Below are 18,922 nucleotides of genomic sequence, written 5' to 3' on the forward strand. Positions count from 1 at the left end.
AAACATCAAGTGTTTATGTGACAGCTGGTGTAATCAGAGTCTTGGTTTAGTGTGGCTGTAATTGAATTATTAGCAGGTAATATCTTAAATGAAGGAATGGTGTTGATGACTGGTGTTGCTCTCACTGGCTGCCATCACTGATCACTCTTCTGTGACCAATCAAACAGACACACCTGCGCCCAACCCTCACCTCCACCTGGACTGCCCTGCAAGCAGCATTTGCCTCTTAGTGAGTGGCATGTTGACAGTGCCCAAGAGGCACCTAGTCCCAGACCTGTGACTGACACATTCGATTTCTGCACGCTCAAAAGATTTAATTGCTGCACACACTCGCTCCATCCCCTTGTGGAATTGGACAAAGTGTGTTAAGATTCGTCGGCCAGCTGCCTGTCGATCACTCAGCCTGCCTGTCTCCCAGTGTTCTTATTTGAATGAATAACACGCAGGCTGATGTTCAACACAGACACTGATCGACTGACACAGTTCACTACACACTAGACCATCAGAGCAGGAATATAACTGTCCTCCTATGATTAGCACCTCTGCAGGGGTCCTGCCTCTTGCTGTGATGCTAATGCATAAGATGGTAGCTGCAACCCATCATCAGAGCCCACGTTGCCAGCTGATAACTGCTGTAAGTTCAACTGTCCATGAAGCATGAAGAACATGCTTTGTAACCCAAGCGGCATTACTGACATTAACTCTGTATTTAGTAGCATGCCCTGTAAAAGTACATGATGAAAACTAATATACAACCTTTATTAAGTAGCCCTGAATTAAGGGTGGAACCATTGCTTTGATGACAAAGCTCCTGAGATAATTTCACATGATGTGACATTAGAGCTCTTGTTTCCTTTTTTCCCCAGACTAAACCCTGTTAAATGAACCTTTAAAATATAACAGCATACAAAATAGCCAAATAACACTGCAAGTGTTTGACGGAAGTGTTATTTACAGCATCATTTGTCAGTTAAACAAATGGGAATTTTTTTTAGGCTTTTCAATGAAGAGTTAAGTTTTTTCTTCGAATACTTATATTGATGAAGATTTACTGCAACTTCAGCCAACAACATGATTGCTCTCATGTGATTTTATATAATTTGCTATTAGTTCTATCAGGTGTTCACTGAAAAAGATGTTTTTTCAAGCATATGTTGCCATCAATTACTTTATATTTATGAAGCAACACAGCTGAAGACAATCTGTACTAAACACATTAGTTTACATGGGGATTTTAATGAACTGTTCATTTTCCAGGGTGAAAGGATTGTACAGCATACAGATTAAATAACTTTAAAAAAATGAGAATTGGGTGCACAAGTTTAAATTTATTTTGGATTTTCTCTAATTAACACAGGGTCAAAAGGATATATCCAGGCTTAAATATGCTGCTTAAAATTTTTTTAAAAGGAACACTTTGAAAACACAAGATCTCAATGGGAAGAAAAATCATGCTGGATATGGATATCCATAGTGATACAGACTCGATAATGTGCTAAGCATAAAAGGATGCCATATTGTTTGATGGAAATGAAAATTATCAACCCACAGCGGGCTGAATTAAAGACACTCCAAAAATCAAAGTGAAAAATTATGTGGCTGGCTAGCCCATTTTACTGAAATGGACTAGTCTGCAGCAACTCAAAATAGTACTCAGTAGTTTGTATGGCCCCCACGTGCTTGTGTACATGCCTGACAACGTGAAACTCACAGGGTACCAGTGGTGGACCTGTCAATTCTGGTATTCTATGGCAAATGCCAATCGGGCTCCACAATGCCGGGCACTAGAGGACGTTGGGCCCTCAGGTCACCCGCATAAAGTGTGTTTCTGATTGTTTGGTCAGAGACATTCACACCCGTGGCCTGCTGGAGGTCATTTTGTAGGGCTCTGGCAGTGCTTATCCTGTTCTTCCTTGCACAAAGTAGCAGATACCAGTCTTTCTACAGCCATGCCCAGCTCTCCTATGCCCCATTTAAATAAAAACAATCCAGTGGAAACTGGATTGCTTTTCTGTTTTCGTTAGCGAAAAGTAACGCATTCAGACAGGAGCGTTTTCAAAACAGTCGACATTCACACAGATTCACAAGAGACATTGAAAACAATGTAGTTCTCATGCCAGGCCACAAGTTGGCAGTGTGTGTATAGGAGTCACAACCATAGCGTGCATGTGCCAGTACCGTTTTCAAAAAATAGCATTTTAGCCATTTACATGGAGATGGAGCATTTTGAAAAGGCTCCACTCTGGAACTTTTTTTCAAATTGTGCCATTTCAGGGACTCAAAATGCGTTTTGGACTAAGCGACAGGCCAAAACGCTACAAAACTTTACAGTTTTTATCTGAAAATGTTCTTGTGCAAACCTGGCCCTGGCAAACTGCCTTTGCAGGCCCTACAAACTACTGAGTGCCATTTTGAATTGATGCAATAAAATTTTGGCAAAATGGGATAGCTTGCCACATCATTTTTTTACTTTGATTTTGGGAGTGAATTTGAATTCAGCGCTCAGCCCTTCCATTGGATGATGTAGCATGCTTTCGTTTGTAACGCATTACCCAGTCCATATCATTATAGATATCCAGCATGAATTAACCCCCCCCTCCCATTGAGATCAGATATTTGTTAGAACAGTTCAAATAAATCATTAAAAGCCCCTAAATACCATGGCATTCATGATGATGATGATTGTATGTAAACTTCTGACCCAACTCTATATGTATATATGAAATGGAAAGTAGTCCTAGAAATTGTTTTCTCTTATTATTTATTTTCTTCTTTCCAGTAAGAGGCAAGCAAATACAATTGTCTCTGTAATAGCCGATGATAGAAAGTGAATTGAATTGAGCTTTTGGAGAAGATTGCACCTGGATTGCAGTGAAATGAGTAGAGCTGCTGTCTGCTCACCATGCCCAAACACATCCATTTGACTGCTGAATTTATACATGTCCTTTGCAACCTTAAAGGTGCTGAAAAGATGAGTGTGCAAAAAAAAAGAAAAAGAATGGTTCATGGCTGCTTGAAGGATATGAACAAGATGCTATTGTCCTTTCTTGAATATACCATCTGTTACTTATTTTCAGATGTGCTACATTTATTTATGTTTTGTGTGTTTGTGTAGCTGTAGACAGAAGCTGTATGCAGAAAAGCTTCCCAACACCAGTATTATCATCCCTTTCCATAATGAGGGCTGGTCATCTCTGCTAAGGACTGTTCACAGTGTGCTCAACCGATCTCCTCCGCAACTCATCACAGAGATCATATTGGTCGATGACTTCAGCGACAAAGGTACAGTGAGAGCTTCTCAAAACTGTCAAAGTTTATAGACACAACTGAAGTTTAAAAGACAGATATTCTGTGCTATGAAAAAGTATTTGCCCTTTCATTAGTTTTTCTTTTCATATTTTTCCCACTTGCATATTTCAGATCAAACTAATTTTAATATTAGTCAAATAAACTTTTAAATAATGATTTCATTTATAAAGTGAAAAAAGTTAACCAAACCTACCAGGCACTATGAGAAAAAGTAACTGGCCCCTAAAATCTAATAACTGGTTGTGCTACCATTAGCAGGAAGAACTGCGATCAAGTGACTGACAATGAATGGCAAATGGAGTGCTTTTTACCACTATGAGTTTTGCTGGTTTGCTGGAGTCCCAAAGCCTTAGAAATGGCTTTCTAACCATAATAGATCACAACAGATCTCAGTGACTTTGTTTCTTGTCTCTTCTTGAATTGCTTTAGTTTGTAGCACAATGTGTTGCTTTTTGAGATATTTAGCCTACTTCACTTTGTCACACAGGTTCTATTTAAGGGATTTCTTGATTCAACAGATCTGGCAGTAATCAGTTCTGAGTGTGGCTGTGCATGCTACTGTACAATGCTACTGTACAAATACAATAAACATGCAAAGCCAAATATCACTACAACCTTAAAATGTTCTTAAAAATATAAAGAAAATGAGGTCCAGCACAAAATGTGCAAGACAAAGCTAGCTTGCCACAAGTCTGCTGCAGCTGGGCACTGACACAGTTCCCAGTAAACAATGAATAGTGCAGATCCCTAATGAAAATATTATAATAAGCGTGAAACCGTCAACTACAAACAAACATATGGGCGCCCGGGTGGCTCAGTGGTGAAGCTGGTGCAAATGCCACATTGCAGTGCGGGCGGCGCAGGTTCGAGTGCTGGCCTCTTGCCAATTTGCCCGCATGTCTTCCCCCGTATCTCTTCATTACAAATAAAGCTGCTGTGGCCAAAAAAAAAAAACTACAAACAAACATAAAGATGCTGTATAATGTACAGTATACATTGGCTTTGACTGTCCTCAAGAGCTATTTGCAGCAACTATATCCCATCTATCATTGCATAGGTTTATGTGTGTGTGCACATTTCAGTGTGTTGCTTTTTCTCTCACTCTCCCTTAATCAGGCCTCTTAAAGTGTTTAACTCCTTGTTAATTAGCGCTCTTTGTCACGGTCCCTCGTTGAAGGATGTGTTTACCTCTCGTCTCCACGGTAATGAGATGTTCCACTGCCTTAGAGTCATTTAAAGGTTACCACCCATCACAGCTCCAAGTCTAAACCCTCCTACTGCTGCTGCCAAGTGGGGTGGAAACAATAACGATTTAATTGTTTATATTGCTGGACACTTTAGTCAGTTCCATCAAAAGTGTTGTGCTCAAATATTTGCATAGGTGAATTAAATGTTAACTAGTTTTTAAGGCCTTGATTTTTTCAAAAGATGGTGCATAATTAGAACCATTCAAAGTCGCCAGTAGTCCTAATTTCAATTTGGTAGAAACATGTTTTTTCAAACAAAATTTGTGATTGCATAACTGCATAGTTGCCATGTAACCTAAAAAGGCCTAAAAAGGCCAGAGCAGCTGAGCATTTAAAAAAAAATGGAACCTCTCCACGTTCGGGTCAAGCTACCCACAAGAAACTACACAAGTTCCTCTGTCGAGGCTCCATGTTTTTCTCTGGTTTGGCTAGTCAGTGTACAGTACAACTGTAAACTCTCTACTGTATATAAATCTATCAATAGATCAATAACCATTTCTTCTGTACAGCATACAGATTAAATAACTTTAAAAAAATGAGAATTGGGTGCACAAGTTTGAATTTATTTTGGATTTTCTCTAATCAACACAGGGTCAAAAGGATATATCCAGGCTTAAATATGCTGCTCAAAAAAAAATTTAAAGGAACACTTTGAAAACACAAGATCTCAATGGGAAGAAAAATCATGCTGGATATCCATAGTGATACAGACTTAATAATGTGCTAAGCATAAAAGGATGCCATATTGTTTGATGGAAATGAAAATTATCAACCCACAGCGGGCTGAATTAAAGACACTCCAAAAATCAAAGTGAAAAATTATGTGGCAGGCTAGCCCATTTTACTGAAATGGACTAGTCTGTGGTGCATTTGACCTCCAAAATATATTTAGCTACTGCAAAACAATAAACAATCATATCAGTGTTTTGTTGTGGCATAGCTATTTAGAAAAAAAAAAGACAATTTTACATAAGGTTTTGTTCTTTGGTAGAGCAGAACGTTAAAAGACTACTTAAACATCTGATTTCCTCTTAGAGGCCCTTCTTTGGTAATTTACTTAAAAACTGATAACAAACCAATGAAGTAAACTTTAGGTAAAGGAAGTAAGGAATGAATGAATAAATAAGAGGATAGCTCAGGCCTTAAGTGCATCTGATCTTATTCTCTCTACCCTCACACACTCTGATGGGTGGGAAGCAAAACACTGTTCAGTTTTGTGAAGAAAAAAGCTTGAAACCTAGGATGGGTCTGAGCTCCCATGTCATCAGGATTGATGGGAAAACATTACACAGCCACAAGGAAGGTGTTTAACCTCTACAGACCGCCTGCTTTGACGTTCCCTCTAACCACCACTGTCATTTGATAAGACATGAGTTTGGCAGTAATTAATGCTCAAGAGGCACGAGGACAAAATGAACTTCAGTCGGGTCTGGTCTGGTGAGTAGCGCTACAATGTTGAAGAGAATGATTCTGGACAGATTCTGTGCACACATAAATCAATGCCCAGCTTTAAACCATGGACAAGAGTGCATTATAGAAGACTAGAGGAAAAGTGATTTGGTGTGAAGTAAGTGTGGTTCAGACCTACAGGGTATTTATTATTTCTGGTTCACACATTAATTTTATGAAGCTGAGAAATAATTCTCTATAACAATGAAAAAAAGACGGGGGATGAATCAATGATATTCATGCCTGGTGTGGTATAATTGTTTTTTGTAATTTGTATGCAATATTGTAGTTGTCGACTGATTATTGTTGAGGATTCATGGTGTAAACACAGCACATAAAAAGGGCTTCCTAAAACAATGCCTGCAAAACAAACAAACAAACAAACAAACAAAATAAATTAATAAAAACATAAAAAGTATATAAGCAAGAAGCAAGTTATCCAATGTTTTTAGTAATAAAATCCAAATCTGGGGTGTGTGATGTCTGTTCACATCACAGACCCCAGCCAAAAAAACAAAAAAGAAAGAACTGTGGGGGTGTGCCAGGGCCTGGAATGTAATACAGATTAAAGAGGTTTAACTATGTCCCAGATCTCAGAAATGTGTAATAGGATATTTAGATGCAAACCACCTGGAGGCAACTAATAAAGCAAACTCTCTGAGGCCCTATCTTGTATTCAGTGTTCAGTTTCTGGCACTTTTTTTTTTTATTATTTACCAATTTGATATTCAATTTAGATATTCATTTGTCATTTATTGCCTTGGACTTAATTATGGTTAATACCAAGGTTGGTAAAATTCAAAAAGAACTGCTGAGCAAGGCCAAAATGACGCTGAAATCCTTAACAACACACTTTGGTTGGGTCATAGACTATAACAACACACAAATGGTCAATTTTGAATATTGCTGAGTGGGAACAGAGGATGCTCAACTTGTTTCTATGTTGCCAAATTTAATCTAAATGAGGAATAAAACAGTTCAGCTCTGTCTGCTTGTTGCCTAACAAGTGATAATTTTAGGATTAATACACAATTAAAAATAATGATGAAAACAAAGATCTAATTTTAACTAAAAAACAAAAATGAAATGACTTTTGCCAATACCTAGCAAAAATTAGGTCTATCTACTTTCAGGGTTTCTACCCAGTTTAATACAGTCAGCACAAGCATGGCTTAACAATAAACACATACAGTAGGCGCATTTAACATATTGTAATAGTTTGTTTTTTTTTAGCTTTATGATGACTTCCTCTGTGTTAAACATTGAAATGAAAGACAATGGGACCTAATTTTCATTCACCAAATAGTACCAAATTAGTCTGCATGAAGCTATAAAATACACAAACACACACACACACGCACGCACACACAAACAGATGGTATGAAACCCTCCAGGTGAATTCTGTTGATGCCGAGTTACCCCTCTATGCTTAACAGCAGTTACAGAGTCTGCAGAATTTCTTGTAACAGTTATCCTGAGGCAAATAAAAACACGAGGAAGTAGTTATTTTTAACACTTTGAAGTTTGCCTGCAAGGTGTGTAAGATTACACATGTTGTAATTATAGAAATGACCCCCAGTTTGTATTAATGCAAAGCCTTATTTTCCACATCAGATTATCTGTCTCTTATCAGTCTGCTGCAGATGTTTGTAATCTTCTAAGTCCCGTTTGTATTAGTCAGTGTCACAAGCCAACAGAGAAGCAACAGAGCTGAAGGAACAACTGAATCAGATGTGTAAGGTAAAGTCCATAGTTGTTCTAGTGGTAAACATTAGGAGCTGTAACCCCAAAACTGGAAGAGTGGTTCCAGCACATTCAAGGCACAGTCTGTCCAGAAGAGTGCAGTCCTAGGAACACCTAAATTACTGCACAGAGACCTCAAACTCCCAGGCCTCTGGTAGAGACCCTGAACTTGAGGATCACACACATACAGTACCACCCCATGGAGTGAGAGGGAGATTTTATATACACATACTGGACAGTACTGATCACCAAGGATCCCCAGAAGGGACCAGTCCCTGCCTCAGCACAACACGGAGGCTTCTCTCAGGCATCATAGTGGCTAAGATGAACAGGCACGTGGCGCAATACATGAGCGAGGGCCAGAAAGGAATAGGCAGAAACACCAGAGGAACAAAAGACCAGTTATTGGTACAGCTGATGGAGTAGTCACTCAAGACTGACCTACCTGTGCACCACCTGGATTGACTACAAGAAAGCCTATGACTCAGTGCCTCACACATAAATCCTTGAATGCCTAGAAGTGTACAAGATTAACAGGTCCCTAAGAGTCTTCATCAGGAATTCAATGGGGTGTGTGGAGAACAACACTAGAGGCCAACTTCAAGCCAGTTGCACAAGTCACCATCAAGTGCAGGATTTACCAAGGAGATGGTCTGTCCCCACTGCTGTTCTGCATAGGCCTGAACCCCCTCAGCCAGATCATTAACAAGACTGGCTACAGATACCAACTACAGAATGGAGGAATCATCAGCCACCTCCTCTACATGGATGATATCAAGCTGTATGCCAGGAGTGAATGAGACACTGATTCACTGTGGATCAGTGAATCAGTGTCTTCAGCAATGACAGTAGTAGACAGAAGTAGAAGTATTCCCTACAAAGGGAAGTTTAGTTTTTTAGTTTAGCTTATTCAGTTAATTATACCTTACAAAAGAAACATGAAATTACACAGCATAACAGACATACACAATAACAAAAAATAAATAAAACTATTTCGCTCTTGACATAACTGATTTAAAAAAAAAAAAAAAAAAACCTTTTTACAGCGTTTTTAAAAGTAGTCAAATCATGTATAAAATGCAATTTTTGAAGGCGAAATCTGCCAGAATGCCAGTATAAAAAGAATTTAGTAAAAGACTTGACCCTAGGTATCTGCAAGGATGATGCACTAGATCTGGTATTAATTGAATGAAGCTTGTTAATAAAATTGAAGCCATAGACTAAAACAGTTGGTACAGTACCATTCAGATTCAGATTTTATATATATATATATATATATATATATATATATATATATATATATATATATATATATATATATATATATATATATATATATATCCATCCATTTACTTCTGCTCATCCTGTTCAGGGTCACAGAGGGGCTAGAGCTTATCCCAGCTGTCATAGGGTGAGAGGCAGGGAACACCCTGAACAGGTCGCCAGCCTGTCACAGGGCCAACACAGAGAGACAAACAACCTTTCACACTCACATTCACACCTATGGGCAATTTAAAGTAGCCAGTTAACCTAACCCCAGTAAGTGCATGTCTTTGGAATGTGGGAGGAAACCAGAGTACCCAGAGGAAATCCACACAGACACGGGGAGAACATGTACACTCCACACAGAGAGAGAGAGGCGAAGGTGGAATCAAACCCAGACCTTTCAGAGGTTATTCTAACTGTGAGGCAGCAGTGCTAACCGCTGCGCAACCGTATAAATAATTTTTGTGATCTTGAGCAGGTTTCTCCAGGTTTTCTGAATATCTTTAAAAGTGTTTCTTTTAGTTTGTTTGTTAAGACACTTAAAAGTGGCCTAAGAATAATTTAAGCATAAAAAGGCACCTAACAAAAGGGCTCAACCAGTGTTGTGACTACACGTAACAGACAACTTAATGTGTATAGGTGTATTGATATATTATTTATGTATAGTGTTTTTCTATTTTATTTTATTTCATCCGTCTCTGTACTTGAGCTGCTGTAATGTGCAAATTTCCCCATTGTGGGATCATTAAAGTTTTTTAAAGGTTTATCTTATCTTAATTCAAAAAGAGCTATTAGCCAACTTGACTAAACTTGGTGGATCTCAGCATAGTGTGCAGTGTGTCCTTAAAGATTATAAAGAAACTGGAGAAGTGGAGGACAAAGATGTGGCAGGCCTAAAAACTATCTACAGCAAATGAATAGTACCTAAAAGTCGTGTCCTTAAGAAATAGGAAACAATCCAGCAAAGACCTGACACGACCCGACAGATCCATCTGTTGATCCGTCTACTATTCTGAATGGAAATGGTGTCAATGGAAAGGTGGCCGTCAAACATCCAAAGAAGAGCTTTGGAATGTCTTTCATGAAAGCTTGGAGAATGATTCCTGAAGACTGCTTGCAGAAATGACATGAAAGCTTAAGTAAGAGTTCAGGATGCGTCAGTAACCAAAGGTTGACATACCAAATCTTGAGTTCCAGGCTTGTTAGGATTGCCAGTTCCATATAAAAGAAGCCTGATAGCTGAAAGTTCTACTTCCAGTTCTACTTTTGATACCAGATGAGACAAATAAGGCTGCACTCAGAGTGAAGTGCTTTATTGGGATAATATGGTGCTGTGAGGTAACATAAGATACGATGGGGCCTGATCATTCCTCACTTTCATTTTAAATTCTGCATTTAACAGTGAATAGAGGCTAATGTGGGAGAAATATAATGTCTTTCAACTCTGTCTTGGTACTCTCATTGTAGCATTTTCAAGAAAAAAAAAACGATAAAATGCAAAGTCCACCCTAATCTAATCATTAAACATTATGCTGTATCTGACATCAAAATAGCTTATGGTCTATTAAAAGTGCTGTGTTTGTGAAAATTTTCCATTTTAAGATTTGTAAAGAATGAAAGAAGAGCTCCAAGTGATTCTCATGCGTTGTGTACTATCTCCAGCATTAGCTGCCATCTGTTTCACGGCGCAACTGCTTTTTGTCAGGTGGCATTTACGTTGGAGGGGGTATCATAGCAACAAGAGCTCCAGTGGTATGGTTGGAAATTGGGTGTGAGAGTGAAGAAAAGCACCATTTCACTTTTTGAAATTGCCAAAACTTAACTGGCTTTCAGAAAAAAAAAGGAAGATTTCCATGAAATAACCCCCTGCGATCAAATAACATTGAAAACATCAAGATGCAGCACCTTCATTTTCTTTTATTCTCTTAATTTCCGCCCTGTAGCAGATTGTGCACTAAAACAAATGTTCCCTTCCTTGTATATGCCCTTACCCATTGTGATAGAGTCAATCTCCAGTCTCTTCTCGCTCGGATTTCTTTAATTCAGTTTTTTATATTTTATGTATTTCTTCAGCTTTCATTTGAGGACAGCACAAAAATGACCTCTCAGTTTATCTCTCTGCTCCTCTCAACCTCATAGTGTTACCACATAAGACCAGTAGTCAGCTCAGATTTACAGACAGCAGTTCAATTATGATGCTGAGCCACAGCCTGTGAGTGTATTTTACAATCAGAGCTGACAACATTGCTTTTATATCTCCTCATTTTGACTCTTGCCTTCATCTTATTTCTTGGTCTTATTATCGATAGTATCAAGATTTAAAGAAATGTTACATTTTATTGATGTGATTTTACTGTTGTATATTGGAGCTTTGGAAAATTGAAATTCCAACTGTTCAAAGTTGTGATATTGCATTTAATTGTGCTGCCAAGTCAGATATGGGACAAAAACCCAATTCCAAAAATGTTGGGATGATGTATAAAGTGTAAATAAAAAAATGAACAATGAGCAGCTCATAAATCCATATCTTATCCATGACAAAATATAGAAAACGTTTCAAATGTTTAATCTGAGAAAATGTGCCATTTTAAATAAAAAAAAAAGTCATCTTGAATTTGATGGCAGCAACACATCTCAAAATGTTGGTACAGGGGGAAAAAGGGCTTGAAAATAATGTATTAATAAAAAGAAACAGCTGGAGAACATTTTGCAACTAATCAGGTTAACAACATGATTAGGCTAAAAAGATAATAGGCAGATTTTCTCAGAATTAATGATGAGCAGAAGTTCACCAATCTGCAAAAAACTGCATCTACAAATTGTGGAACAATTTCAGAATAATGCTCCTCAACATAAAATTGTGAAGACCGTACATATAGTACAGTACATAATATCATCAAGCGATTCAGAGAATCTGGAGAAATCTCTGTGCACTAGGGGTAATGCCAAAAATTAGTATTGGATGCCTGTGATCTTTGGGCCCTTGGGTGGCACTGTATTAAAAAATAGCCATTCCAATGTGCCATTCACAAATACAGGTTAAAAGTCTATCATGCCATATATGAACATGATCTAGAAATACCACTGCCTTCTCTGGGCAAAGTTCATTTAAAATGGACTGAGGCAAAGTGGAAAACTGTTCTGTGGTCTGATGAATTTGAAATTCTGTTTGGAAAACCTGGACACCCCTGGACTAAAGAGGCGAGATACCATCCAGATTGTTGTTAAACTCTTTAAAAGTCTGGATCTCTGGAAGTATATGGGTGCACTAATGTCTATGGAATTGTCAGCTTGCGCATGAAAAGCATCATCAATGCTGAAAGGTATATACAGGTTTTAGAGTAACATATGCACCCGTCCAGATGACATGTTTTTCAGGGAAGGTCTTGCATATTTCAGCAGGACAATGCTAAAGAGCATACTGCATCTACTAAAACAGCATGGCTTTGTAGTAAAAGAGTCCGGGTGCTGAACTGGCCCACCTGCAGTCCAGACCTTTGTGGCACATCAGGAAATGAAAAATATGAGAAAGAAGAACCAGCACTGTTGAACGGCTAGAATCCTGTGTCAGAGAAGAATGGGGCAACATTCCACTCTCAAAAAGTCCAGCAACTGGTCTCTTCAGTTCCCAGATGTTTACAGGCTATTGTTAAAAGAAGAGGAGATACTACTGTACACAATGGAAAACACAGTCCTGTCTCAACTTTTTTGAGACACGCTGCTGCCATCAAGTTCAAATTGAGCCAGTAGTTTTCTTAAATTTTTACATTTTGTGACTTTAAACATTTAATATATTTTCTGTGTTCTATTGTGAATATCAGATTATGAGATTTGCAGATCATTGCATTTTACACATCATCCAAACTTTTCAGAATTGGGTTGGTATTTTTCACAAATTCATAGACTTACATGGCCTCGTCAAACATGCTAAGAGGCTAAGAAGTCATACTACTAATTTTGGCACCTTTACTCAGTGCCCTGTTCAGACTTAGTCATTGAACAAAATTGAATGTCTTTTGATTTTTCACTTATTTAAATAAGCAATTCCCCTTTTTTTCATTTAAAAAAAAAATTAAATAGGGTTATCTCACATAGCAAGTTACGTTACGTTACAGTTACGTTATGTACACCATGGTGTTGACTCAGCTTCAGTCTGTCTGCCTCAATCCAGCCACAAGTCTACTTAATATTGGCCAGATATCAGGTGATTTATGACATTTAGGCCACATCTAGCCCAGACAATGTTTGTCATATCAAATGTTAAGTCTATCTCATGACTTATGGGGTACATCAGGGCTACAAAAATAGTTTCAGTGCTGTAACTGAGCTGTAACCACAAAAACTAGTCCAGAATAGGCCCTAATTCAATTCAATTCAATTTTATTTATATAGCGCCAAATCACAACAAACTGTCACCTCAAGGCGCTTTGTATTGTGGGTAAAGACCCTACAATAATACAGAGAAAACCCAACAGTCAAAACGACCCCCTATCAGCAAGCACTTGGCGACAGTGGAAAGGAAAAACTCCCTTTTAACAGGAAGAAACCTCCAGCAGAACCAGGCTCAGGGAGGGGCAGTCATCTGCCGTGACCGGTTGGGCTGAGGGGAGAGAAAGACATGCTGTGGAAGAGAGCCAGAGATTAATATCAATTAATGATTAAATGCAGAGTGGAGTATAAACAAAGTAAATAAGGTGAATGAGAAGAAACAGTGCATTATGTGAACCCCCCAGCAGACTAGGCCTATAGCAGCATACAGTAACTAAGGGATGGTTCAGGGTCATCTGATCCAGCCCTAACTATAAGCTTTATCATAAAGGAAAGTTTGAAGCCTAATCTTGAAAATAGAGAGGGTGTCTGTCTCCCGAATCCAAGCTGGAAGCTGGTTCCACAGAAGAGGGGCCTGAAAGCTGAAGGCTCTGCCTCCCATTCTACTCTTAAGTATCCTAGGAACCACAAGTAAGCCAGCAGTCTGAGAGCGAAGTGCTCTGTTGGGGTGATATGGTACTATGAGGTCTTTGAGATAAGATGGTGCCTGATTATTCAAGACCTTGTACTGTAGGTGAGGAGAAGAATTTTAAATTCTATTCTAGATTTAACAGGGAGCCAATGAAGAGAAGCCAATATGGGAGAAATATGCTCTCTCTTTCTAGTCCCTGTCAGTACTCTAGCTGCAGCATTTTGGATCAGCTGAAGGCTTTTCAGGGAGCTTTTAGGACAGTCTGATAATAATGAATTACAATAGTCCAGCCTAGAAGTAATAAATGCATGAATGAGCTTTTCAGCATCACTCTGAGAAAGGATGTTTCTAATTTTAGAAATATTGCGCAAATGCAAAAAAGCGGTCCTACATATTTGTTTAATATGTACATGAAGGACATATCCTGGTCAAAAATGACTCCAAGATTTCTCACAGTGTTACTGGAGGCCAAAGTAATGCCATCCAGAGTAAGTATCTGGTTTGACACCATGTTTCTAAGATTTGTGGGGCAGAGAATAAGAATTTCAGTTTTATCTGAATTTAGAAGCAGGAAATTAGAGGTCATCCAGGCCTTAATGTCTTTAAGACATTCCTGCAGTTTAACTAATTGATATGTGTCATCTGGCTTCATTGATAGATAAAGCTGAGTATCATCTGCATAACAATGAAAATTGATGCAGTGCTTTCCAATAATACTGCCTAAGGGAAGCAGGTATAATGTAAATAAAATTGGTCCTAGCACAGAACCCTGTGGAACTCCATAATTAACCTTACTCTGTGAAGAAGACTCCCCATTTACATGAACAAATTGGAGTCTATGAGATAAATATGATTCAAACCACTGCAGTACAGTACCTTTAATACCTATAGCAAGCTCTAATCTCTGTAATAAAATGTTATGGTCAACAGTATCAAAAGCTGCACTGAGGTCCAACAGGACAAGTACAGAGATGAGTCCACTGTCAGAGGCTCTAAGAAGATCATTTGTAACCTTCACTAATGCTGTTTCTGTACTGGGATGAATTCTGAAACCTGACTGAAACTCTTCAAATAAACCGTTCCTCTGCAGATGATCAGTTAGCTGTTTTACAACTACTCTTTCAAGAATCTTTGAGAGAAAAGGAAGGTTGGAGATTGGCCTATAATTAGCTAAGACAGCTGGATCAAGTGATGGGTTTTTAAGTAGAGGTTTAATTACAGCCACCTTGAAGGTCTGTGGTACATAGCCAACTAATAAAGACTGATTGATCATTTTTAAGATTGAAGCATCAATAATTGGAAAGACTTCTTTGAACAGTCTAGTAGGAATGGGATCTAATAAACATGTTGCTGGTTTGGAGGAAGTAACTATTGAAGTTAACTCAGAAAGATCAACTGGAGCAAAAGAGTCTAAACAAATACCAGCAGTGCTGAAAGCAGCCGAACATGAAGAATAATCTTTGAGATGGTTATGAATAATTTTTTCTCTAATGTCTAAAATTTTATTTGTAAAGAAATCCATGAAGTCACTACTAGTTAAAGTGAAAGGAATACTTGGCTCTACAGAGCTCTGACTCTTTGTCAGCCTGGCTACAGTGGTGAAAAGAAACCTGGGGTTGTTCTTATTTTCTTCAATTAATGATGAGTAGTAAGATGTCCTAGCTTTACGGAGGGCTTTTTTATAGAGCAACAAACTCTTTTTCCAGGCTAAATGAGCATCTTCTAATTTAGTGAGACGCCATTCCCTCTCCAGCTTTCGGGTTATCTTCTTTAAGCTGTGCATTTGTGAATTATACCATGGAGTCAGGCACTTCTGATGTGGCTAATGTGGCTCCAGGTCTGGGATCAAGTAACCATATCAAAGCCAACAAAGAGTTATGGTAAGGATAAAAGTTAATTAGTTAAAAATATACATATCATCAAATTATCATAAGAAGTAGTGAGTCAGATTAATTCTGACACGATTATTTCAACATTGGCAATCACTTCAATTCTCCAGCTGTAGCAGAGTTCAACAGTTTCACCTCTGCTATGTAAAGATGGTTTCACTCAGTAAAAGGTTGAATGTGTCTCTTGCAGCTTAGCATTTGCAGTTGAGCATGAGCGATGAATGCTGCTGGTGGAGCCCAAGTCATTTCACGGATTTATGGCCAGACATGGCAGGGAAAGTAGCTGTAACTTGTCACACACACACAGAGAAGCAGAGAAGAACAGAAAGCTGCCTCCGTCTTCCTCACATCAAGGAAAAAGTAGGATCTGTGGAAAGCAAAGAGAGGGGGTGCATATACAGTAAGTAAGCTGTATGTAAGCATTACAGCGTAGGGCTGTTTAGAGTTCGATTATGTTATCTAACAGATATCTAACATATCTATGTTCTATTATGTCAGCTTTTCCAGAATTCAAATCAACAAAGAACCTAAAACTGACTCTTAGAGATCCAACTGTAGTCACGATTAGGGCTCATATGTTAAACCTCACCTCTGCTTTTCATCTTCATTGCTGTTGACTTGATTTTAAGGAATCGTCCACCAAAAAACAATATTAATAGTAAGCCTCAAATACTCAAGCTGTGCAGTCTTCAAATGGGGAAAAGGGAAGACTGGAGTTGCAAGATTAAAGTAAATTAGTCACTCTTGGCTATAAGGCTAATACTTTTTGAACTTGTAGTACAAGGGAAATTTAAAGGCATAATGCTATGTATGCTGTCTTACAAATTTCCAACAATGGCAGGACTGCATACCACCAAGATGAAAATTTCCTCTATAGAATGTACAAATTGGGATCCTGAATCCCTGATTTTGGGTTAGTTTGTGCGATTTTCTGGAGAAAAACAACACAGTATCTTCCATTTTGTGTTACATGTGATATGTGATACGTGACATACTGATTATATATATATATATATATATATATATATATATATATATATATATATATATATATATATATATATATACACATATATATGAGTGTGTGTGAAGGTATGATTCAAATCTTGCCCTGTCTTCTAATGGTAAAGATTTTTACTAACTTTTTGGTAAACCTACTAACACAAATGGAAATCAAAACAAATAACCTCTCTGGCCTCTGAGCTAAACCCTGAAAATGATAAGTAGAAGAGGATGGATGGATAGATGAATAAAGGAGCACATACACTATATTGCCAAAAATATTCACTCATCTGCCTTCACACACATATGAAATTGAGTGACATCCGATTCTTATACCATAGGGTTTAATATGACGTTGGCTTCAACACTTCTGGGAAGTCTTTCAGATCTTAATAAAAATAAAACAAAGAAACAACACCCCCCCCAAATACCACAGCCACTATTGTAATCCAATATAATGCCAGAATATAGTTTTTGATGACTGTTCTTGTTTTGTTTAACTACATTATTACTTCTCTAGGCTGTAAGTTCTGCCATAGTATTTAAAACTAAGTAAATTAAACCACATTTTACCAAAAACAAAGTTGCTCACAGTTCTCCCCTGCTGCTTATGAAAAGGCATCTTTTAGCTGCTGATATTTCATGTTTTCTTTTAACATTATTTGGCAAAAAAAAAAAGTATTCATATACTTAATATATAGGCTAGACTGTAGTATGAAATTTGTCTACATTCACACTTGGATGTCAGCCAGTCCAACCCCGGCTTCTATAGCAGCAGTAGAACAAACTGAAACTGAACTTTGCTTGGGACACTGGTTGGATTTAATCATGTAGTGAACAGCATTATTCATTTATTTCCTTTGGTTATGTCACAGTGGATTTTCAAAAGAACTGAGTTTCCAGAAGTTGATTTCCTGTTGTGTTGAATATGGTATTATTTAAACTTTTCTCTGAAGACCATTTTATAGAATATTTATAATAGTAAAAACACACTGCAAAAAGTCTCTGTGTTAAGTTTCCAAAATTTCTTGCTTTATCTCGCAGTCTCCAATAATACCACAAAAGAGCTGGCACAATAAAAATGGCTAATGTAAAACCCTTTTTAAACCAAATACTGAGAAGCTGTAACAACCTTGAAAGAAAATTTCTTTCAGAGTTTAGTCATCCCTTTGTCCTCCGATAACTACTAAGTGAAAAAACAAAACAATACCCCAAAACAAAGCAAAAAACGTAGTGGAAAATGGCATGTTTTCATAGAACTATCTACCATTGTTGCTGCAAAAATAATCTCTGGTCAAAGAGAGAGTGCAGCAGCAAATTATTAACTGTGTCTAGTGCTCAGAGCCATTATAAGAGCGAGACATGGCTCTCAAAGAATCCTAAATAAAAATCTGTTTGAGAATTATGTAATGTAGATGTGGGTGACAAATACACAGCCAATGAATGTGCTGAGATGCATTGTCAGTGATGTTTTCTGGGTTCATAGGGTGTTTCCAGTCACACATTATCAGACATGCTTGCCCAGGTGTCCCAGCTGGGGTTGATCAAGCCCTGACTTGTGACTGAAGCAACACTGAGTCACAGCTCTCCCCTCCTGATCCACAGCCACCTGGAAGCTCTTTGTGCTGCTTCTGTTGCAGTCCTAATAGCTGACCTTTTGAGTGGCTCTCTCATGCCCAGCAAGGTGTAGACTCTGTAGATAGAATGGCCTGAAAAACCTCGCAGCCTACGTCCACTGGATGGCAGTATGCTTGCCAGCTCTGTTTTTGCCAATCCTCCAGAAGACAGCTTCCTTTCAAAAACCTTCTCTATACAGTCTTCCATGGACACAGTTAATTTTATCAGGGCAAGTTGTTTTGAAGGCACTGACAAAGTGACAATGTCTGGTTGCAGTGATGTTGCTGTGATATGTGCCAGAAACTTAAGTTGTTTGCCGTGTCTACCATTTTCTGCAAGACCTTTGCAGTGGAAAGGGGTGATTTAGACTTCTGCTGTAGCAGACACCATTGTCGGCATTCATGATGTGTGCTAATTACCTTGTGGTCATGTGCCCCGGT

At 38.2% G+C, this 18,922-nt stretch overlaps 1 protein-coding gene across 1 annotated transcript in view; it reads left to right on the forward strand.

Moving 5' to 3' along the window:
* The window catches only part of LOC115792330 (polypeptide N-acetylgalactosaminyltransferase 10-like), a 106,480-nt gene that overhangs the window by 39,255 nt on the left and 48,303 nt on the right, over positions 1-18,922 (forward strand). Inside the window, exon 4 of the mRNA XM_030746817.1 lies at positions 3,116-3,282. Within this exon, the coding sequence (XP_030602677.1) occupies positions 3,116-3,282 (167 nt within the window). The remainder of the gene's footprint in view (positions 1-3,115; positions 3,283-18,922) is intronic.

Source organism: Archocentrus centrarchus, chromosome 14, assembly GCF_007364275.1.
Source record: "Archocentrus centrarchus isolate MPI-CPG fArcCen1 chromosome 14, fArcCen1, whole genome shotgun sequence".
NCBI classification, from domain to species: Eukaryota; Metazoa; Chordata; class Actinopteri; order Cichliformes; family Cichlidae; genus Archocentrus; species Archocentrus centrarchus.